Below are 20,465 nucleotides of genomic sequence, written 5' to 3'. Positions count from 1 at the left end.
CTCCCATCTTTTCTTTTGCGTGCAGTCATCACAGCCTAAATCTTCTGCTGACCCATTAAGCTATCTTGTCTGATTGTTTACAGCCACTGTATCAGGAGGCTGCATTTCCCTTGCAGTTCAGACAATGGTTGCAGGGGGGCTCTAACCTTGTAAATCAAAGTGTAAATTTCTGCTCACCAAATGCAATGCAGGGTCCTACATATCCTCTTCTGATACCCTTGTTATCACTGCTTTGCTTGTCCTGGGTGCCACAGACAAGCAAAGCAAAATGTCTGGGTGATAGTTGTCAATGACTCCTACAAAACAACCACCCCACCCCCTTTACAGAATAGCCCAAGTAGCTAACATGAGAATTAAAAACAAAACAAAACTAGGATTAAATAAGAGGCTGTTTTATTGCATGCTGTTTAAATGTATTTAATCAGTTGTTTTTGTTTTTTATATTTGACGGACGACTCCAGACTTTTCTTCCTCTCCCTCTCCCTGTTCCAATGCTTTGTTGTGGTAATATCCTTAAGGCTTATGTATGCCTGTGAGAACATTCCAAAAGAGAGGTTTGTTTTCATGAAGATATCTCGCCCTCAATAAATTTCTTCCCAAAATCCAGTCAGCCCCGTCATGTTGGCAAACGACTTTAGCAATTATATTCCAATGTGCCCGGGGACACTCAACCGTCTCAGCTGTTCTCTCATGTGTCTTCCTTCCCCCTTCGCTTTCTTGTTTGTATTTAGTGCTTTTCTTCCCCATGGGACTGTAACACTGCACAAGAGTCAGTTCCCAGCCTTTCAAGGAGGTGTCAGGATATTTCTGTGGCAGCATCTCCAGGGAACCCAATGTGCCAAAGCAATGCAACGGGGGGTGAGAGGGGGAATCACCCTTAAGAAACAGCTATGTGTCTTGGGACACTATCGTAAAAATATTCCATGAACATGGCTTTAGTGTAGCTCCTCTAGTTGGAGGCCAATATGTCTGAAAATATCTCTGGTCTCCAGTTTTGCTGAGTTGTGACACAGCTGGAGTTGCTTAAAATCTAGAGGGCAGTATTTGGCTCAGGTTGATGGGGCTCGTGTATAGGAATGTGGTTTATTATTCTAGAACAGCTTGCCCTCTATTCCACCTTGTAATGTGTGGTGTGTGTTCGTTTTAAACCCATAGAGCAAGATGGAAAAACCAGGAGGAGCTTGAACAGAGCCAATGGGATTGGCTTTTGCCTTCAGTGCAGCTAATGCAGATACACTTAGCAAAAGTCTTGGCTTTTAGATTCCCAGAACTCCACAACCCAAATCCATTTGCCTCCATTTACTGTTACATTTGCATGGCTAGCTGGCAACTCTACACTGTATAAGCCATAGGGCCCTCAAAGAGCAGCTGAGTGGAATAATAAATTTGTTTCTACTCCAAAGTTGTATTTAGTGCTTGAAAAGACACTGGAGGATATGCAGAGTTTTCTCTGTCTCTGAACCACATCCCACCTTGTAAACAGGAATCCAAGTATTCTTAAAAATATTTAAAACATCAACAGACAGAAATCCCAGAATCCCATCTTCTCTTTGGGACAATCAGTAAAGTTAACCACAGAAATGGTTCAGATGCCTATTTGTGGCACACTGAATAGGAGAACCAGAAACAATGAAAGCTACACTTTTTTTTTTCTGTCTCCCCCGCCCCCTCTTCTGTAACCTTTCTGTGACTTTCAGCTTCTTTCTCTTGTTCTACAAAAAATTCTCTAGGCTAAATGCATCTGGAAACCAAGCTTTGTTATGATTTGCTGGAAAATTCTCCCCAGTCAGTTTCTGAACTGTACTGTAATACTTTGCATGGCCCTGCTACTTGTAGCATAGGTTTACAGGTTTGAACCAGTTTTCCTCTCAGCAACAGTGGCGGTGGAAATAGCCCTGGTAGAGCCAGGGTGTAATGTCAACTCGCATTCTTCTCAATTGGCTGTCATCAGCACATTGCTGAAATTCTGGAAGACAGGAGTTAAAAGACCCTCTGACTACAGCCCTATTTATTATAAGTTTAGTATTGGAGAGAGGGATTTTAATGGAAACCACAATAATAAACTTTGCTATAAAGTGGAAGAAGCAAGTCTCTTTAAAGGATGGCTCTGGTTCAGCTCAGAGATTTCTATATAATTCCTGTATCCATGCCCTTGTTGAAATGTCTGCTTGAAACCGGCTCCTCCTGCTAGATGAACAAAACCAAGCCTAATGGCCCTTCAGGAGATGAAATTGGACATCATGAAAAGAAATTCTGTTCTCCAATAAAGCCTTGGAGAATTGCTGTCTCCAGGCCATGTTGGATGATGAGAGCAAAAAAAAAAATTTTTTAAGCAGTTCTGGAGACCAATTCAAAGTCCAGTGAAGTCAATGGGAGTCTTTCCTGTGGAGATAGCGATCTTCGGCTTGGGCCCATAGTGAAAAGAAGCAGTTGCTTCCAAACAAAGTGAATGCACAAGTTAGTTTGGCTGGGCTTTTTCAAAAGGGGAGGGGGTGTTGAAAACAAAGACACTTTCTACCCCTTGAATATCGGGCTTGCAGCAGGAGACCTTTTCTCATTTCTTTTCAAGTCCTTGAACACTTACAAGCATATATTTTATTTCTTTCCCCTCTCCCTTGTACCATTTTGCCAACAGAGGAGACTGGCTGCACGTTGCATTATGTTATCCCAAGGAGGCGGTTTTCACCATTGTGGCAGACGTCTACCAGCGGCAGACGGGGAGAGTGCACAGTGTAAAACACTACCTAGCAGCCCCTTCCTGGCCAAGCGTGCTCAACAGGACAGGCGAGCGGCTCTTCTACTTTGACAGTGCATTGGGGTGAGTGGGACTGTATAACTGACTCCTAACCACAGGCCCCAAGACTTGCCAGGACAGCCATCTTAAGGAAAGAGCATCCCACATTAGGGACCCTGCTCCCTCATCTGCCTTCCCTTATCTCCCATTGCGGCCTGCTCCCTCTGTGTTCAGTGCTTGGCTCCTCACTCTAATGTCTTTCAATCATGTTTCTGAGAGTAAAGAATGTATTGGTGATGAGCAGCTGGGCATCACTAGGGTGAGGAAGCGGGAAGTTGGATCGTTAATAAGAGTAGGAAACTGAAATGGGGGCGGGGGGGGGGGGAATGGCATCAGTCCTGTCAGCCATCCATCACCCTCCAAAAAAACTTCCTCAAGCTTCTGGGCGGAACTTGGCAGCACTAAGTTACTGCCGTTTGATTCTCAAAATTTGGCATTGATTCCAATAAGAACCAAATCCCAAGCCAGAAATTTTACAAGCTTATCTGCATTCTCTGAGCTTATATCCTGCCAGCACAGTCTGTCTTGTGCTATTTTGGCTCTCCCACTTCCAGTTGGAAAAGGGAATTCTGGGTGCAGAAAATATAAATTAAGGAGAGAAGATAACCAAGCATTTACAAACTTCTAAACTAGTTAATCTTGATTAGACTTTTGGGCAAAGTTTCAGGGTGTGTGTGGGTGTCTTATTTTATCTGACCTCCAATGCCCAGGTCTGCAAGTTGTATTTATTGTGGTGCTATCTGCAGAAGCAATATATTTTAGCCTTTTGCTGGAATTGACAGTCAAGTGATCTCAAAACATAAATATTATCATTGTGATTTTTAAATGGTTACTCAGACTGATACAAGACAGACACTAGTAGTGTATATATCTCTGCCTGACACCATACCTGTTCCATCTTCACTCTGCAAACCTTTTGTGCTTCTTCCAAAAGAAAATTTAAAACTGGGGGTCAAGCTATGCTCTGGTGTAAATTTGGAATAACCTCTTGGAAGTCAAGAGTTGTTCCAGATTTACACTTGTGTCAGAGAGAGCACAGTTTGGCCCATTGTCTGTATTAAAGGTATATAAAATGCAGGGTTATTAAGAGCATCTTTGTGACAGGCTGGGAGACCTTGAACTGTCATTCATGAAAGCAAAATTAAAGGGAAAACATGAACACAAAAATTGTGCTGAAATTCTACTGCTCAATGATTTCCCCCCCCCCCCCATTGAGAAAGTTGCTTCTTTCTCCCCTAAGCTTCAGACTCCTTGAAAATGCTGTGGACTACATCCCCCACACTGGTGTCCACATCACTAGAGTGGTGGTCACTGTGTTGATATACATATTAAAAGCCATCACACCTCAACAAACTGACTATCTGGAGTGGGTGACCATCATAGGGTGGTGATTCCAGTGCAGTGTGTCTGAGAGACTTAGAACTACCTTTCACAGTCTGTGTGCCTGAGCTGGTTAAAAAGGGGAAGCCCTGGATAATTCTCACATTTTGATAGTGTGAGGCAAGCCTTAAAGAAGAGGCAGAGTTGCCCCTCAGGTATCTTTTTCAAAAGAAAATCTAGGGGCAGTCGAAATGTGTTCCTGAGCCCAAATCCTCCCATCTGTTTATAACTGTGTGGCTCCCATGGCTGGCAGTGGGGTTTCACAGGTATGTGAGAGGTTTCACAGATGTGTGAGAGCAGAATTAGGCCCCCAGTATTGAATTTTGCAGAGCAGTGCTTGTGGGAAACAAAAACAAAAAAAAAAGTGAATTAAAAACAAAACAGTGAACAGAAACAGCATTAAGAATCACAGGGAAATGCAGGATCTCCACAAGTCCAAATGTTATAACCTCCCTTACCCTTCTCCACTTTGCTGAAACTCTTCCGAGCCGCTAAACTAATATCCTTGGGATAGACATGTCTTGTGCTTAAGACACTGGATGGGGGACTCAGATGATCTAGATTCTAAGCCCAGCTCTGCCACTGACTTCCTGTGTGACTTTGGACAAGTCATTTATGCTCTGATGCAGTTGCCCCTCTATTAAATGGGGAAAATAATCCTTTGTCTTGTCTATTTAGATTGTAAGCTCTTTCGGGCAAGACCTCTCTCTTACTGTGCAGGTATAATGACCAGCACAATGGGGCTGCGATTTTCAAGACCTGTGGGTTCTACTGTCATACAAATAATGCATAGTAGTAATATTAATAAGACCTAAATACCTTCCATTAAAGAAAAATAGAGAAACCACAGCTTAGTGTTCTGCTAAAATATTTGCAAAAAAGGTACAATGTGTGCCATACGCATCGCCCATTGTGCCTAACCTACCAATGCAACGAACACTGAAGTCAGGTCAGACATGTCAGATTTTAAAATAAAAGCAGAAAATAGTCATTCATTCAAACACTGTATGTAACCAGTCAAATCCTGGAGTGTATATTGTGCCATGTGGGACTCAGCAATGCTATAAATGTGTTCTCATGATAGGAACTGTGAAATAATTATTTGCTCATTTGTTCTCCCTTTCAATCTGTACAACATGTTACCCAAATGATGCAAACAGTTTATTTACCAGGGAAGTGCATGCTAAAATAGTTACTCATGAGGGTGTTCAGGGGACAGCCATGAGCTGCCTGCTGTTCTTTTCAACTTTGAACACGCAGATTGATGGGCCCTGACCTGACTTGGTTCTGGAACTATAGGGCTGTTTGTTTTTTATTTAGCGAAGCTTTGCTTTTTTTAGACTGACTGAAAATAGACATTGAGTTTTTGGAGGCTTTATTAGCTTTTATTTCATAATCTGTGGGATGCTCCCCCTTCTCTTTTCAGCCATGTGTGCTAGATCTCTGGAGATGAACCAAGTGTACTTATTTGTTTTCATTTGCCTAGAAGGAGTATTAAAATGAACCCTTTTCAATAAAGCTTAGGTATTTTCCTGATACTGTAGCTGAGCTGTTTGTCATTTTAATCCAGCCTAAACTACAGAATAGACAAAGTGGAAAACATACTTAGAACTGCTAGAAAAATGAGCCTAAGGGTCAGAGAATTGGTACAGTGGCTGCTCCAAGTGTTGTTTCTGCCCACTTTGAGATGAATTTTGCCTGGAAGGGATGGTCTGGTATGAGGCAATGCACAGGCAGAGAGCCCCAGTGGGAGCTGCTGGAGTCCTCTGCCAGGCACAATACCTCCAGGACTATAGCGAGAGCATGGCTGCTACTCCATTCTCTGGCCAGATGCAGCCCAGCTCCGGTAGCCCTTTGGAAGGGTGGTGGCTGGCTCCCTCTAGGCAGTCTGGTGGTAATGCACTTGGAGTACAAATTCTACACAAGTATAAGGACAGCAGTTGTTCCAGGCCTCCACACCAAGTCCCCATGACGAGGAGCTGTTTGCACCCTCGTGCAGAACCAGGCATAGGTGCTGGAACTAGGGGTGCTTACGGTGCTACTGCACTCCCCTGGCTTGAAGTGGTTTCCATTATATGCAGGGTTTACAGTTTGGTTCAATGGCTCTCGGCGCCCCCACTAAACAAACTGTTCCAGCACCCTGGGACCAGGCAAAACCTGACTTGCTGGTTTGTCCATAGTGTGTGCTGTATTATGGGTTACTAAAGAGGATGAAGGTGTTGCTGAAGTAACTTTCCTCAGAAAAACATTACAAGGGGGAGTTTCATGCAGTACAGATCCTGTCTCTTGCCAGATACTCCTCTGATGGCTCCCCGGGTAGCTCTGATCCTTTCATTCGTTTTGTAATGGTCTCATTTGTTAGGTACCTATTTGTCGTCCTCCAAGCTCATGAAGCTCGAAGAGGGCACAGTTATTGCTCTCAGCGAGGCTGTGAACGCATTAAAATCGTCACACGTATGTCCTCGAAGGATTCCTGGAGTTGTGCCCTTAACCCTTTTTTGGAGAACAGGAGACCAGCTACACAGCACTCAATGTCTCAGCGACTGACTGTGCCTTGCAGCCAGTGTGGGGCCCCACAGGTACAGAACTGACTACTACTTTGCAATGCTAATCAGAACTTCCTCTGTAGAATGTAAGCATCTGTAGCAGGGTAGTTACCTGCTCTGGCCCTGGCCCTGACCCTGACAAGGATGAGGCTAGTCCTGGGAGAGGGCAGGGCTGTGGGGAAAAAGCCAGGCTGATTAAGGGAGCAGCTGCAGCTGTGGCTCAATCCGGCCCAGCTGGCCCCTCAGTCTCTCTCTGCCAATAGAGGGAGAAGGGCTTGGCTGCAAGGTGCTGAGCAGGACACCTAGATTAGAGCAGGGCTGAGGAAAGGCCAGAGGAGCTGGGAGCTCCGACCTGGAAAGCCTCAGGCTGAATAGGTGCAGGGTTGCAGAGGGGCAGCCCATGGGTAGGCAGAGGCAGCAGGTCCAAAACCCCCTTGCCTGCGATGAGTGATGTATATACTACAGTCTGCCCCGGATACAAGGGGCTAAGTTGGGTCTGGCAGTAGCCCAGACTGAGGCAAGGTGGGGTTAGAGGGTGGGGGTTCCCCTGGGTGGGGAGACCCAGAACCTGAGAGGTGGGGGTACTGCCAAGGAGGCAGCACCCCAGAGAAAGGGGCACTGGGCCCTGGAAGGGACACGGGGGCCGGCGGTAAGGCACATCACTGGCCTGCAGAGGATGCTCTGGTAGCTGGAGGAGCTAATTCCCAATGACTACCAGCAGGAGGCGCTGCAGGGGTGAGTCTGCACCATTACAGCATCTTTATAAGAAGGTAATTTACACAAGGTATGCGGAAGGCCCTTAGGCAATTCCCTCTGCTCCTGAACATGACCAGAAGGTAGGATAGCATAGTATGAGGGTCTGGTTTTCTACAGCATTTTATAGTATGCTGCAGAGACAGACAACTTCTTTGAGGTCCGTTAACTGGAAGCTGAAGCATATATTTGTAGCAACTCAAGTTGTCACTGGGATTGTTGAGTTGTATTTTAGCTTTGAATTTAAATGTACAATATATATTTTTGCTGTTCTTCAAGCTGAGGCATGATGATCATAGTCTATCTGTATTTTAAATAAATTAATAGCCATGCAAATTCTGATCTCACTTACTTTGGATTTACACCACTGTACATCCTGTGAAGTCATCCCAGATTCACACTAGTGTAACTGAGAGCAGAATCTAGTCTATAATGCACAAACAAGGCATGTGCATCCTTAACACTAAGATGAAGACAATGTCATGTAGTCAGTTATTAGCTAATGTGATGAAAGTCTTTTGAAAAATGACTATTGCCCAAGAGAAGTATATGATTCTAGTATACATGAATCAAGTATCCTGATTCAAAAATACAATGCAATTAATTTCAGAATCAGCCAAGCAGACCAGTTCATAGATTATGAAGCCAGAAGGGCCCATTGTCACAATCTAGTCTGATCGCCTGTATAACAGTCCGTAGGACTTCCCTGAATTAATTAATGCAGGGGCACTCCACGCAGATCAGAGGACATTGTGGTTTTCTAGATCTTTTGGAAATATCCCTTCCAGAAGGTGGTAATTCCAGGACACTAATCACCATGTTGGCTAATCATTGTTACGTGATCTGATTCCTGGAAAAACCTCTTCCGTTCGTGAATGGTACCTGTAGAACTGACTGTTTCTAATGAAACATTCAGAGGCTCAATATGTGATCTAAACATAAGATGCAATCTGGATGGCTATGCCTTACTTAAACATTTAATAGTGTAGCCAAAAAATGTACAGTAACTCAATTCTACTTTCTGTGGCATCTTTAGGTTCACACTAAGTAGTTCCTCATACCATGACCCTGCAAACACCTATGCATGTGCTTATCTTTTTAAATGGATCTAGAATTTGCAAAATTCAAAGGTAATGACATTATCAACACTGAAAATTAACAAAGGATGACATTTTTACAATAGTGATTGAGTTGTTTTTTGCCCTTCCTTTTACCAGAGTTGCCCCCCCCCCCCCCCATTGGCATTCAAAATGTTTGAAAATTGTCCCATTTTTCCATTCAGTTTTAGTACCTTTTACTCACATAAGTAAAATTAAGCATGTGCTCTTATGCTTACTCTGCAATGAGTGCCATTGAAATCAGTGGGGCTGCTTACAGAATTGCACTAATTAATAGGTATGAGAATGGTGGAATCAGGCCTCTTGTCAATAAAAGTCAGACACATATGGTGCTGGACATAAGAGATGAATCAGAATGAAAAACAAATAAAACAGCGGAGGGTTAGATTATTGAATCAGTCCACTCCCCTTTGCATATCCTTCAGCAACAAATGATCAGTTTTCTAAATGCATTCTTATTCTGCACCAAGTTTCCATACAGGAGGATGAGAGGGTAAGAAAGAACTGGAGTTTAGGCAAGTATAACCATGGTATCTAGGCACTGACAATCCTGTATTTGGAGGTATTTGCTCTCAATTTAGATTGATTTTGAGTAACTCTTATCATTTTTATCCTAATCTCTTCTTATCTAGCTAAATGGATAAATTCATGCAGGTTAAGTCCATTAATGGCTATTAGCCAGGATGGGTAAGGAATGGTGTCCCTAGCCTCTGTTTGTCAGAGAGTGGAGATGGATGGCAGGAGAGAAATCACTTGTTAGGTTCACTCCCTCTAGGACACCGGGCATTGGCCGCTGTAGGCAGACAGGATACTGGGCTGGATGGACCTTTGGTCTGACCCAGTATGGCCATTGTTATGTCATTATGTTTAATGAGCTTTACATTGTTTGTGATTAAGGTTCATAACCTGCAAAAATATACACTTTGGAGTATTTGTAGGATAGCTTTCCAGGGGTGCGTGGGGGATGGAATGGGCAGTTGATACAATTTTTTTTGTTAATGAACAATTGTTTGTGAGCTATTTTTCCCCCCCACCCCAAGCTTCTTCCCTTCATATAATTACAGGTTGCTATCACTAGTAAACCCTCAATCAAATATGTAAGAATCCAGATCCAGTCTCCCAGTAGAGCTGACATACAGAGTCACTTGAAGTCAGCTTTCATTAAGGTATGCTTTCTACCAGACTTGAATTAGTGATTTAAATAGGGAAACTCCCTTTCCTGTAAAAGTTACTGCAAAATCTTTAAGACCGTGAAAGCAATAGAAATGGGAAGCTAGACTAGAAGATTCATATGCATTGTTTCTCTTATTTATAATTATGGGGACTAGCATTTGGCTCTAAATAAAATCAGTGGGAGTTCTGACTGTAATAGGACCAGTATTGGGGGGCCTTAATAAAGAAGACTTTTATTGGATTAAAATCCACCATTCTGTTTTTGAGAAAGTAAAAACAAAAACCCAGGTCACTCTTTTGTAGCTAATATAAAGCAGATTACCATTTAGAGCTGGGCAAATTTTCACACATTTTCAGTGGTTGTTTTTTAAATGCAGATTCACTTAACAAAATCATGTTTTTGCTGAATTGTTTAATTGGAAATGTTTTGACATTTCTTAACTGAAATCTTTTGATGTAGCTTGAAATTTAAAAATTAACTTTGAATTTATTTTTAAACATTTTAAAATGATTGAAAATGAAAATAAAATTGACCCAGACTGAATTCACTTTTTACTAGAAATTTTTCAAAATTTAATTTTCCATTATGACCCAAAATTATTATTGTATAACTATTATGCCCAGCTCTATTTAGTACTCTGGGGATTGAAAGATGTACAGATATGACTGCATAGCTGTAAAGTTTTCCTCATTAGACAGTATGCTTGCGTATGTACTGTCAGAGTGTACCTGTGCATTTGAGATGCTGTTACTGCTAATGAATGCCAGCTCAGGCAGTGTGGCATTCTTATGGATTCAAAGTAGCTGGGATTTATTGTCCGCTGCATTGGTTCCTCTGTCCCCCTGCCCCAAAAAAGCAAGGATGAGTTAACTGAGGCTGCATCACCAGCTGTACTGAACTGTAAAATGCACGTATGTATGTATCAGGTGTTCCCACACAGACCTACTTAGAGATGATGGGAGAAGCCAATGGCATTTCGTAAAACTTTAGAGTTTTCCAAAGCTTTAATTCAAACCATTACTTTTCAAAGGAAATTTAATTGTGAAAACGTGTATATGGAAAGCAGTGCTGTGCAAACAGTACGGATTCCTGTTTGCCCTGCTTCTCTAAAGGCCTAGAGAATTGGGGGAAAACACCCAAAAGAACAAGCTATGCAACAGTCCAGAACTCTTGTTTTACCAAACAAAACTCAACCCTCAAGTGTGGTTCTTAATTTATAACCTGCTGTTTCCAAATTTGGCAAAATGAACTCTCCCAGGTCTAGGAAGCTGACACATTCATCTGTGATTTGTGTCAGAAGAGTCCCAGTTCATATTAGCATCCTAAACAGCTTCTCTCCACCATTCCATGACCCACAATTAATTCCTACCCTTGACCCTGTGTTATCCTTGCCTTTCCTTTTATTCTGTGACCCTGCAGTGGCCCTTTCCCAATTCTTTTTTCCTGTTGGAACTCCCTCCTCCTTCTACCCCTGAAATCTCTCTGTGCTCTTAACTTTGAATATCCTGTTGCAGGGAAAAGCAGCCCTAGCAGTCTTTGTGCTGGGTTTTGGCCAATGTATATCCAGGCGCATCCACCTTGGGCCTGTATTCCCTGGAGAGCACACATCAGAAGCATGAGATTTGAACTCATTGGTGATTAGGGTTGCCAACCCTGCAGGATTAATTCCTGGAGACTCCAGACCAAAGATTAATCTTTAATTAAATATTGTCATGTTGTTAAATCTCCGGGAATACGTCCAACCAAAACTGGCAACCCTATAATGGTGATAAGCATCCAGAAGGTTTTGAACCATCTGAGCACTAGAGTCACCTCATGCCACGTTATGCCTCTTATGCAGAAATCCTAATAAAAGCTATCAGGCACTTGCTGTATTGTTTTTAAACCTGACTTTAAGAATAACATTGAAGGAGCAAAGAAATTTAGAGTTAATGCTTCCATTTCATCAGTGTGCCTAGGTATCTAATTCCATAAGGTATTAGTACCGAAGGTCACCCATAGTTAAGGTTACAATTCTGTCACTGAGGTCACAGATTCTGTGACCTTCTGCGGGAGGTGTCAGCCCTGAGGCTGTTGCAACAGCAGCCGCCAGAATAGCGGACTGGCGACCAGCCCCAGGGCCTCCAGAACAGCAGCTGGGGCTGGAGCAGCCCGTTGGGCTGGAGCAATTGCAAGCCCTGGCAGCATTCCCCCAGAGTAGTCTTAGTGAAAGTCAGACAGGTCACAGGCCTCCATGGATTGTTGTTTATTGCCTGCAACCTGTCCGTGACTTTTACTAAAAATACCCATGACGAAATCTTAGCCTTACCCATAGTTTATACAGCTCCCTGATGGAGAACTACATGAGCTTCAGTACCACGCCATGATATGGAGTAGTCTTAGTTCTGAATTTAATTGAGGAGAACGGGAGCATGAGATACCTGAACTACAACTCCCATGAGGCCTGGCGGCAGCATTTCCCAATCAAAATACTTCAGTTTGACAAATTTCTTAGTAATCAAATTTCCACTGAAAAAATTGCATTTGTCCAGAGAGAGAATCATTTTTTAAAGCCAGGTACTGAGACCTCTAACTGACCTTAAATGCACCTGTGTGAACAGAGGCTTGATTAAAAGTAGGCTGAAAACATGACCACCAGTGGATTGTGTTTCACAACTCCTACTGTTTTAATTTAGAAATGAGGCTCTTTGAGGCACAGACCCTGACTACCTCTATTTTCATATAGCACACAGCTCACCAGACTTAAGTTAAACTATTATTCATTATCTCCAGTGATGAAAAACCTCTTCAGGAGCTGGTACCTCTTACATATTAATTATAAATGTGTTATGGAGTATAAATGCTTGATCTCGCCTGTCTGTGAGAAGGGAATTACAAAACACAGGAGATAGGCAGCTTTAAACTCTGGTCCTGTTAGTCCACAGACTGTTTCAGCTAATCCTATCCTGTATTTTGGTTGCAGATAAATGATGAAATTTTCCTGTTCAATAGCCAGGGGATATTCTTCTTGGTGCTAGACGCATGTTCAGGAGCAGTCGTGAGTAGGCGGCACTTTGACACAGTGAGTGCTATAGATGCTGCCAGTGCAATAACTGATTATGTTCAAACATCTATAGAAGAGAGGTAAGCAGGGTGTTAAAGTTTTAAGTTCATGTAGCAACATGTGGGTGATAGACAAAGAGGAAAACGACCTACTTTTCATAGCTGATCTTGTGCCTGGTGAAATCTGACCAATTGAGGCTTTTCCAAAAATCAGATTTTCTCCAGAAAATTAAAAAAAAAACCCACTATGCTCTCTTAGAGGGTTACACAGACTGCAGACGGAGACACATTTTCTGGAAAACTGGCACTTCCATTTAAGTTAACAGTTTGTTTTCCACCCTGAGATACATAAGGCCTTTTGCAATGACATTTGCAGTTTTATTCATTTACTCTGGTGTCCAACTGAAACGGCAGCAATTTCCTGGCAGGGGATGACTCATTTTTTTTTTTTTTCCATTGCTGAAAAGGGGGAGAGTTTGTTTATTCTTGCTGGTGGCTGGCTGTTTGCTTTTTTTGATGGAGAAGAATCAGAGGTGTGCCAGACTCTCCCGCAGGACTTTTCTTGGGCAAGCCAGTTAATTGACCTGCCGGCTCTGTTACCTTAGATGTGCTTCAGCAAGGAGCTGGACCATCTCTGTGTCTGTTCCACATTCCTTGTGGTTTTCTGTGTCACCACATAAACATGGAACAGCAGAGATTTATAGAAAAATTCTTGGCTGCTGGTAAAGGCAGGTCAAATAACCAGAAAACAGACTTTCACTCCAAGGCATTTCTGAGCAGTTCATGACCATGGATACAAACGCTGCTGAGCTATCCCATGTGTGTTGTCACAGGAGCCACTCACTGCTAGGGGTGCCACCTCCTGGTCCTTCGGGGGATTAGCTCTTTCCAGGTGCTGTGCCCTCCTCTAAAGGTCTCTGTACCATCATTCTCTCTCACCCTGCAGCCCCACTCACTCCAGCTTCCTCTTTGCGACTTGGCCCTCTGGCCAGGTCACTATGGTCCTCCCTTCTGGGATATCAAAGTCTTCCCATGCAAACTGTCCAAGGCAGTCTGTTCTCCACTGCCTGCTCTGAGCCACTTCCCCAGTGGCTGGTAGGAGAACCCTGATCCACCCTCAGGAGTAGAACAGTAGGTTCCAACTCGGACCCTCTACTCAGCAGCCAGGATCTGGTCCCTCCTGGACCTTACTGCCTCTCCCTAAGCCTCTTCTGGCTTTCCCTCCTTTTCTGGGTTTGCCAGCCCCTCACATCTCTCTTTTCCCAGGGAGCAACTGCAGACTGCTGCTGTCAGCTATTAGGCTTTATAAATGCCCTCTTTTTCCCATCAAGCTGAGCCTTATCTAATTAATCCTTGCTCCCAGGCTGCTCCTCCAATTAACTGAGGAGTTAATTGGCCCAGGTAGCCACCATAACCACTCCAGAGCTTGTGTGGGGTGGATACCCCATCATATCTATATGTGAATATATGAAATAATCTACGCACACATACCCACATAGATACATGCATGGTCTGGGTTCATATTTCACAGGCACAAACAGTTAGTCAGTCACTTGAATGCTACCAACTGTGCCGATAATTCATTGCAGGTGCAATTCATTGTGGGCTCAGAATTGCATCTGTGAGGTTAGAAGCCAGCCTCTGGCTTGACTGAGAATCAGATGCAGTATGCAGGTGGTATGAATGTGTGTGAGTTTGGGACTATATTTTATTTCAAGTGAATTTTTTCCTGGGGATAAATATCAACACCCTATGTAGGGTATGCTTTTTCAATCATTTTTGCTTTGTTTTGGCTCAGAATGAAATGAAGGTGACATTGACAAGGTAAAGCCTTGATTCAGGAAAGCGTTGGAGCATATGCTTAACTTTTAAGCCTTGTTATGTGAGATTGAAGTCAATGGGACTTAAGTATATGCTTAAGTGCTTTCCTGAATTGGGGCATAAAGATCCAACAGACACTTAGCAAGAATATTGTGCTATAATAATTGTCCTTCTTTTCAGCTCAGTTGTTCTTGTGTGCTCTAAAGACGGTTCAGAAATGATGGGAAGCTCCGAAATGTCTGTTTTTACAAGGTTAGGTTCTGCAAAGCCTATTGTCTTCCACAAAAAAGGTGACTATATTTATGTGAATTACACTGCCATGCCTTTTTTGACTAAAACTGAAAGTGCATTTGTCTAGCAAAAATGTGCAAGCACCACCTTCTGAGTTTATAAATACATACTGTGCTATAAAAGATACCAATATGATCTCAGGAAAATTGTTGAAAAGCTTGAGCCTCAGAGCTAGGCGGAAATTTGAGGAATTTTTACCCTTGTTACAAATCTAAAACTGAACCCATCTCACCAATAAATAGCCACATTTTGTCCGCTTTTCACTCCAAAAAACAAAACAAAAAGAAGCCCCATTTGTTCAGAAACAGATTCATTTCCACTGGAAAAAGGATAGACTCCAACATTAAAATTCAAACATTTTCCAGAGGAAAAACAGCCATGAAGTTAAGTTTAATAAAAAGAAAAATACCCTGAAATGAAATTCAGATGAGAGCAAAATGTGGATCATGATGGGGGAGGGGGGGAGAATCACCAGTTTTGGATGACCTTACTTATACTTGATTTTTCCTGCAAGATCATTTGCAGTAGCAAGAAATTTTACAGTGATCAACTAATCTATAATAAAGTGCCCCTTCAGTTCAGATAAAAATAAGAAGCTGAACCTTTTTCTCAAAACTGAAATGAGCTCATTGGTTTTAGTGTGTGCTTGCAGCTCTGCACTTTCCAAGACTAGAAGCAGACATTCCAAAATACCATAAGAAGGGCTTTTCTCACTGTAGTCGCAACCCGACTGGGAGATAAAGAAACCCAGATCTCAAAAGTTTTTTTTTTTTCCAGGCTTATTTCCAGACCAAAAAACTTGAGATAATTTTGGTTGAACTAGATTGCAATCTGGAGTAGGGGTTTGTCCATCATTCCCTGTAATGGTGGTTGCTAGCACTGTCTTTGCTGGGGTACCTATTCCACCCTCATTACCACTTCAGTTTCCAGTCAGTGGATTGACTTCTTCTGCAAAGAAGGTGAAGTGCCTTTTGGTTGGTTGTCCAGAGTTTGTTGCCCTCCCGGGATGGGACCTCATCCAAAGCTCACTGCAGTCAATGGATTTTTTTTTCCATTGGCATCTGTGGTTTAATCAGGCCCATCTACAGTTTCCTTTTTGCTCCTTTACAAAGATCTTTATTGATTTTAAAACAAGAGAGGGAGGGAATGTAGTGATACAAAACTGTGGCACAATCCTAATACCATTAATTGGTCCTTAGGCGGGCGAAACACCCGCTGTCTTCAGACTGAGAAAACATAGCAAGGTCAGAACTTCTTAAAGTGCGCTAATGCCGGACCCTGCTGCTGCTGCAGATAAAACTCCCATTGACTTCCATGGGAGCAGAACAATCAAATGAAGGGACATCCAGATTTACATCTGCACTTCCGTCCTCCAGATCAAATTCTGCCCTCAAGTGCATACAATTTCCCTTCAAAGGGAGTTGCACGTACTCACCTAAGGACGGAATTTGAAACAGAGTACCTACCAGCACTACCGAGTGCTGAGGAACTGCATAGCTCCAAGAACATCAGAGGTACTTGATTATGCTGTAGTGCCCCAGACCAACAGACTTAATCTTGAATTTCCTGTCTCTTGTTGCTTTTAGCTGAAATTCTTGTCAAAGGTTTAGTGTGAATGTAGCAGCCATGTGCACACTGTACTGGCTGTGCCATATTTCCATACAGTAATCCTGCTGGAAAATAGAAGGTTGGCTAAGTACCACTTTTGTGGAGTAATTCCTTTAGTTGATAAGAAAATCAGCCAGCCATCTGTGATTCAGTTTGATACCTCTTAAGCAGAGGTCAGAAGTGGAGTTGGCTGTATTTTCAGTCACGCTTCTTTCTTTTGGCATCTGTTTACAGCAGTGAAGTAACTTATCCAGAAAAAAAATATTTTAAACTTATTCTGCCTGGTTTAAGTGGCCATGTTAGCTCATTCATATTACTCCTGAAAATGAGTGGAGAGCATACACTTCAGATCAAGGAGGGCAGGTTTGCCTTTGTGCTCATTTTAGTTACTGAGCAGCTGTGCTGTTTTTCGTTGGTGGTTTTTTTCTTTTTTTGACTTTGCAGAAAGTAATTTTCATTTTTTAGCCATTGAAACACTGAAAAAATCAGTCTTTGGCAGAAACCAAATGTTTTCAGTGTTTTGATGAAAACAGACATTTTTGAAGAAAGTTGAAAACTTTTTGTAGTCTTCTTAGGATCTAAAAACCCTTCCTGATCAGCTGCATTCAGCATACTTTACATGCATGATTCTGTCCTCCACCATGGCTCTTGGCATCACTACTTTGGTGTAGAAAGAAGTGGGAAATGCCTCACACAGAATACCCCTATCTTAATGAAAATCCATGTTGCTGCAGGAAGCAGAAGGTGCTGGTAGTTTGGTTGGTAGCATTCTTTGAGCCAGTAATGAACTGATACTTTAGCATGATGCTAGGCGACAGTGTGCTGCTGCTCTCTTTTGGATGAAATAAGAAACCAAAGAACTGGCTTTTCAGAAGCACCAGGGTGTTTGACCAGATGTCCATGACAAAGTTGAATCTGGGTAATTCTATTAAAATTCCCCCGATGCTTCAGTTGTATGCAGAATTTGACTCAACAACTCTGATGATGTCTGGTCCCTATTTTAACAGTGCACAATCCACTCCAGAGGTGATTATATGGGAATGAGGGTTGAAACATTTCCTCTAAATGTACGTGGTTTGATCCTGATGGCACAGAAGCCACTGTCAAAACTGCCATTCACCTTAGTAGGAACCGGATTGGGACCTTGTTGCCTGGAACTGCAACTCTTACTCACATGAAAAGTGTTTACATTAATAGTCCTGTTGCATGAGTAGGATTGAGCCCATAGTTGGCAAATAGCCTTGAGATCATTTACAACAGAAGGTATCATACAAATGTAATCTATTATTAAAATAAAAAGCCACATATGACTGTGCAGCACAGTCCTATGGGAAGTCAACACAGGGAACAACAGTTTAGGCATAGCCAAGAAAACTGATCTAACCTAATAAAATAAGGATTCAAAATTCCCTAGCCATTTTCATCCAGTCAGATATGAAAAAATAACAGCATTTAAAAACAAACAGAACAATAGTCCCACTACCTCAAACCTGGGACCTCCGTCACAGTTAATTGAAATTCCTGAGGACAGTGCAATCAAAATCCTGCTTCAGTGTGGCTTATCTCAGGCATTGTTACCCTACTTCATCCTTCCTTATGTTTTATAAAACATTATGTTACTGTAATCCAAGCAAAGAAATGGCCAGAATGTTTCCTTGATCTGTGCAGTGTGTGTCATGACAATGGTTATTCCCTTAACCCGGTGATACAGATGGTCACTCTTTTGTCTCTCCTTTTCAGGGAGTTTTGCTATGCTTGGATATAAAGGACAGGCCAGACCCTCCTGGATTAAAATCCTTAACCAAGCTGCTAATCAGAAAGCTGCTTTTCTACAGCATTATGTTCCCTTGATGTTGAGAGAATACAAATGTTCAGCTAACTCTGCAGAGTTTTAGGATTCTTTCTGTATCTGAACCACTTCCAAAACAACTCCAGAAAGGCTAGGGAAATCAGACAATTTAATCTTGCTACATTGTTGTTGGCTTAACATCAGCCAGGAAAATCCTACAACTCACAGTGTAATTTTGGATGGTGGTGTTTTTGTGGGTTTGTATCGGGCTGATGTTTTTTCACTTGTAAAAAATACAACTAATAAATATATTCTGATCTTACAAACTGTGGGTAAAGCTTTGTTTTTTCAAGCAATGTGTGGATGGAATAGTTTTGCTGGGTTGGGAGATGGTTAAAGGCTACTTTTTCCCAAGGAAACCAGAACATACCTGCCATTTGGTACAATCTGGTGCATTCCAAAGGGGAAAATTTTCTCCTCAAAAGCATATAAGCCAGGAATGAAATTTGGCAAAGAAAAGTTCACAGTATCCAGGGAAGGAAGTGAACCCCATCAGAGGTAGGCAACCCTTACCCTTCATTCTGCCTTTAATTTGTACTCAAGAATCCAATGACTTCCATTCAAATCTAGGTCTGCTTTAAAAACACAACTCAAAACAAACAAGAAAAAACATCTCCCGCAGCTCCTTGGATGAACTGAAGTTAATAAAATCAACGCACATCAACAGATAAACTCCCAATAATCTTCTAATAATATCATCTTTCTCATCAGGCTTATTATATACAACTGTTGTGCAATTGTTTCTATCTGTAGCTAATGACTGGTAAAATCATGTCTACTCTACTGGTAAGAAAATTTGATTAAAGACTCCCAAGTATATGAATCGAGAAGTTGTCCTGGTGTGGTAAGGTAACTTCCTCAGGTGATACTCACATGGACTTTTCTCCTGCTGATGTCAATAGCAGTTTGGTTGAGTAAGGCAGAGTATCTGGGCCACTGCTGGCACATACAGGCTCTTTCTCTGTGTTTTTTCTTTAAATTGCTGCTTCTTGCAGTAATTAAGACATAATAGCATTGACTGGAAAGTGGGGAACAACTGGTATTGACAACCAGCTATTGACTTATCCTGTAGTGGCTGCACTGAAATTTTGGTTAACATTATGCTATCGATAATAACAATAAAGGAGAGGTCATTTTGAAACCATGGAGGTAAATATCTGGTTTTGACAGTTGCAGCAATCCAAAATGCTGAGAATTTTAAAAAAACATTGGACTAAAATGTGAAACATATTTAGATTTGGTTGACTGCTAATAATGACAGGATTGTCTGTAAAATGTTCTCCAAAATCCTTCAGGATATTAGACCTCTAATTAAGGACACATTCTAGGTGCTTCACTGATCTTGGTGATGGGCCTGATTTGAACAGCAGGTGTGTGGATGCAACAAGGAAAGGATATTATTTGGGAGAAGGGGAAAAGGTAAAATCCTGCTCCCATTTGAAGTCAATGGCAAAACACCCATTAACGTCAGGGGGCCTAGGACTTCACCTAAAGACTCCTGGGTCAGCTACTGACTAGAGTAAACGTGCAGTGTAAACAAATGACATGATGATTTTGTTCGTGTTATTACTGAGGGGTTGAGGGAATGGACTTATCTGAGATTTTTACACTGTACTGGATGTCAAAAGCTGGACAAGGGCTTTTATCATTTTAAACTGAAGTTAGTGTTTCCTGTGTCTACGTACCGCAGAGTGCATGGAGAGTTAGGTGCCAGGGGATTCTTTTGATAACCTTTGCACCCCAAAAAATAAATCAATAACTTTTATTTGATTTCTTTTTCTTTGTTTATAAAATGATTTGTTCCTCCGTGCGTTTTCTAGGAGGCAGTTGTTCGTAGAACAATCAGCAATACAACTAGCACTAATTAACAACTTTGTTAGCAGTTTTGGCTGAGGCCAAGAACTAATGGATTGTGTCATCATCCAGAATATTTTCTCATCCCTGGGGGTTATCCTTCTAGTTCCAGATCATTGGCAGGTCAGTGATGGGGAAGGTTGCAATACTGTTATCTTTGCTGTATGGATAGAGAGTGCTGGTCTCCTCAGCTGTCAATCAACACTAAATTCCCAGGAAAGATAGATAAATAGAT

The 20,465-nt window shown here is 42.1% G+C and overlaps 1 protein-coding gene across 9 annotated transcripts in view; it reads left to right on the top strand.

The window, feature by feature from the left end:
- LOC140895014 (cell surface hyaluronidase CEMIP2-like) overlaps nucleotides 1-20,465 on the top strand; it is an 84,752-nt gene that overhangs the window by 55,785 nt on the left and 8,502 nt on the right. For 6 of the 9 annotated variants that reach the window (XM_073304097.1, XM_073304094.1, XM_073304091.1 and 3 more), the window contains 6 exons: nucleotides 2,636-2,818; nucleotides 6,537-6,753; nucleotides 9,656-9,757; nucleotides 12,728-12,888; nucleotides 14,809-14,918; nucleotides 18,268-18,642. In XM_073304097.1, coding sequence (XP_073160198.1) covers nucleotides 2,636-2,818; nucleotides 6,537-6,753; nucleotides 9,656-9,757; nucleotides 12,728-12,888; nucleotides 14,809-14,918; nucleotides 18,268-18,422 — 928 coding nt within the window. In that variant the 3' untranslated portion in view covers nucleotides 18,423-18,642. Of the gene's footprint in view, nucleotides 1-2,635; nucleotides 2,819-6,536; nucleotides 6,754-9,655; nucleotides 9,758-12,727; nucleotides 12,889-14,808; nucleotides 14,919-18,267; nucleotides 18,643-20,465 lie in introns of those variants that run through there. The other 3 variants (XM_073304092.1, XM_073304098.1, XM_073304100.1) reach the window with 3 other exon arrangements.

The sequence above is a fragment of the Lepidochelys kempii genome, chromosome 10 (genome assembly GCF_965140265.1).
Source record: "Lepidochelys kempii isolate rLepKem1 chromosome 10, rLepKem1.hap2, whole genome shotgun sequence".
NCBI lineage: Eukaryota > Metazoa > Chordata > Testudines > Cheloniidae > Lepidochelys > Lepidochelys kempii.
The sequence above is the reverse complement of the archived record's forward strand: the minus strand, read 5'-3'. Positions and strand labels throughout refer to the sequence as shown.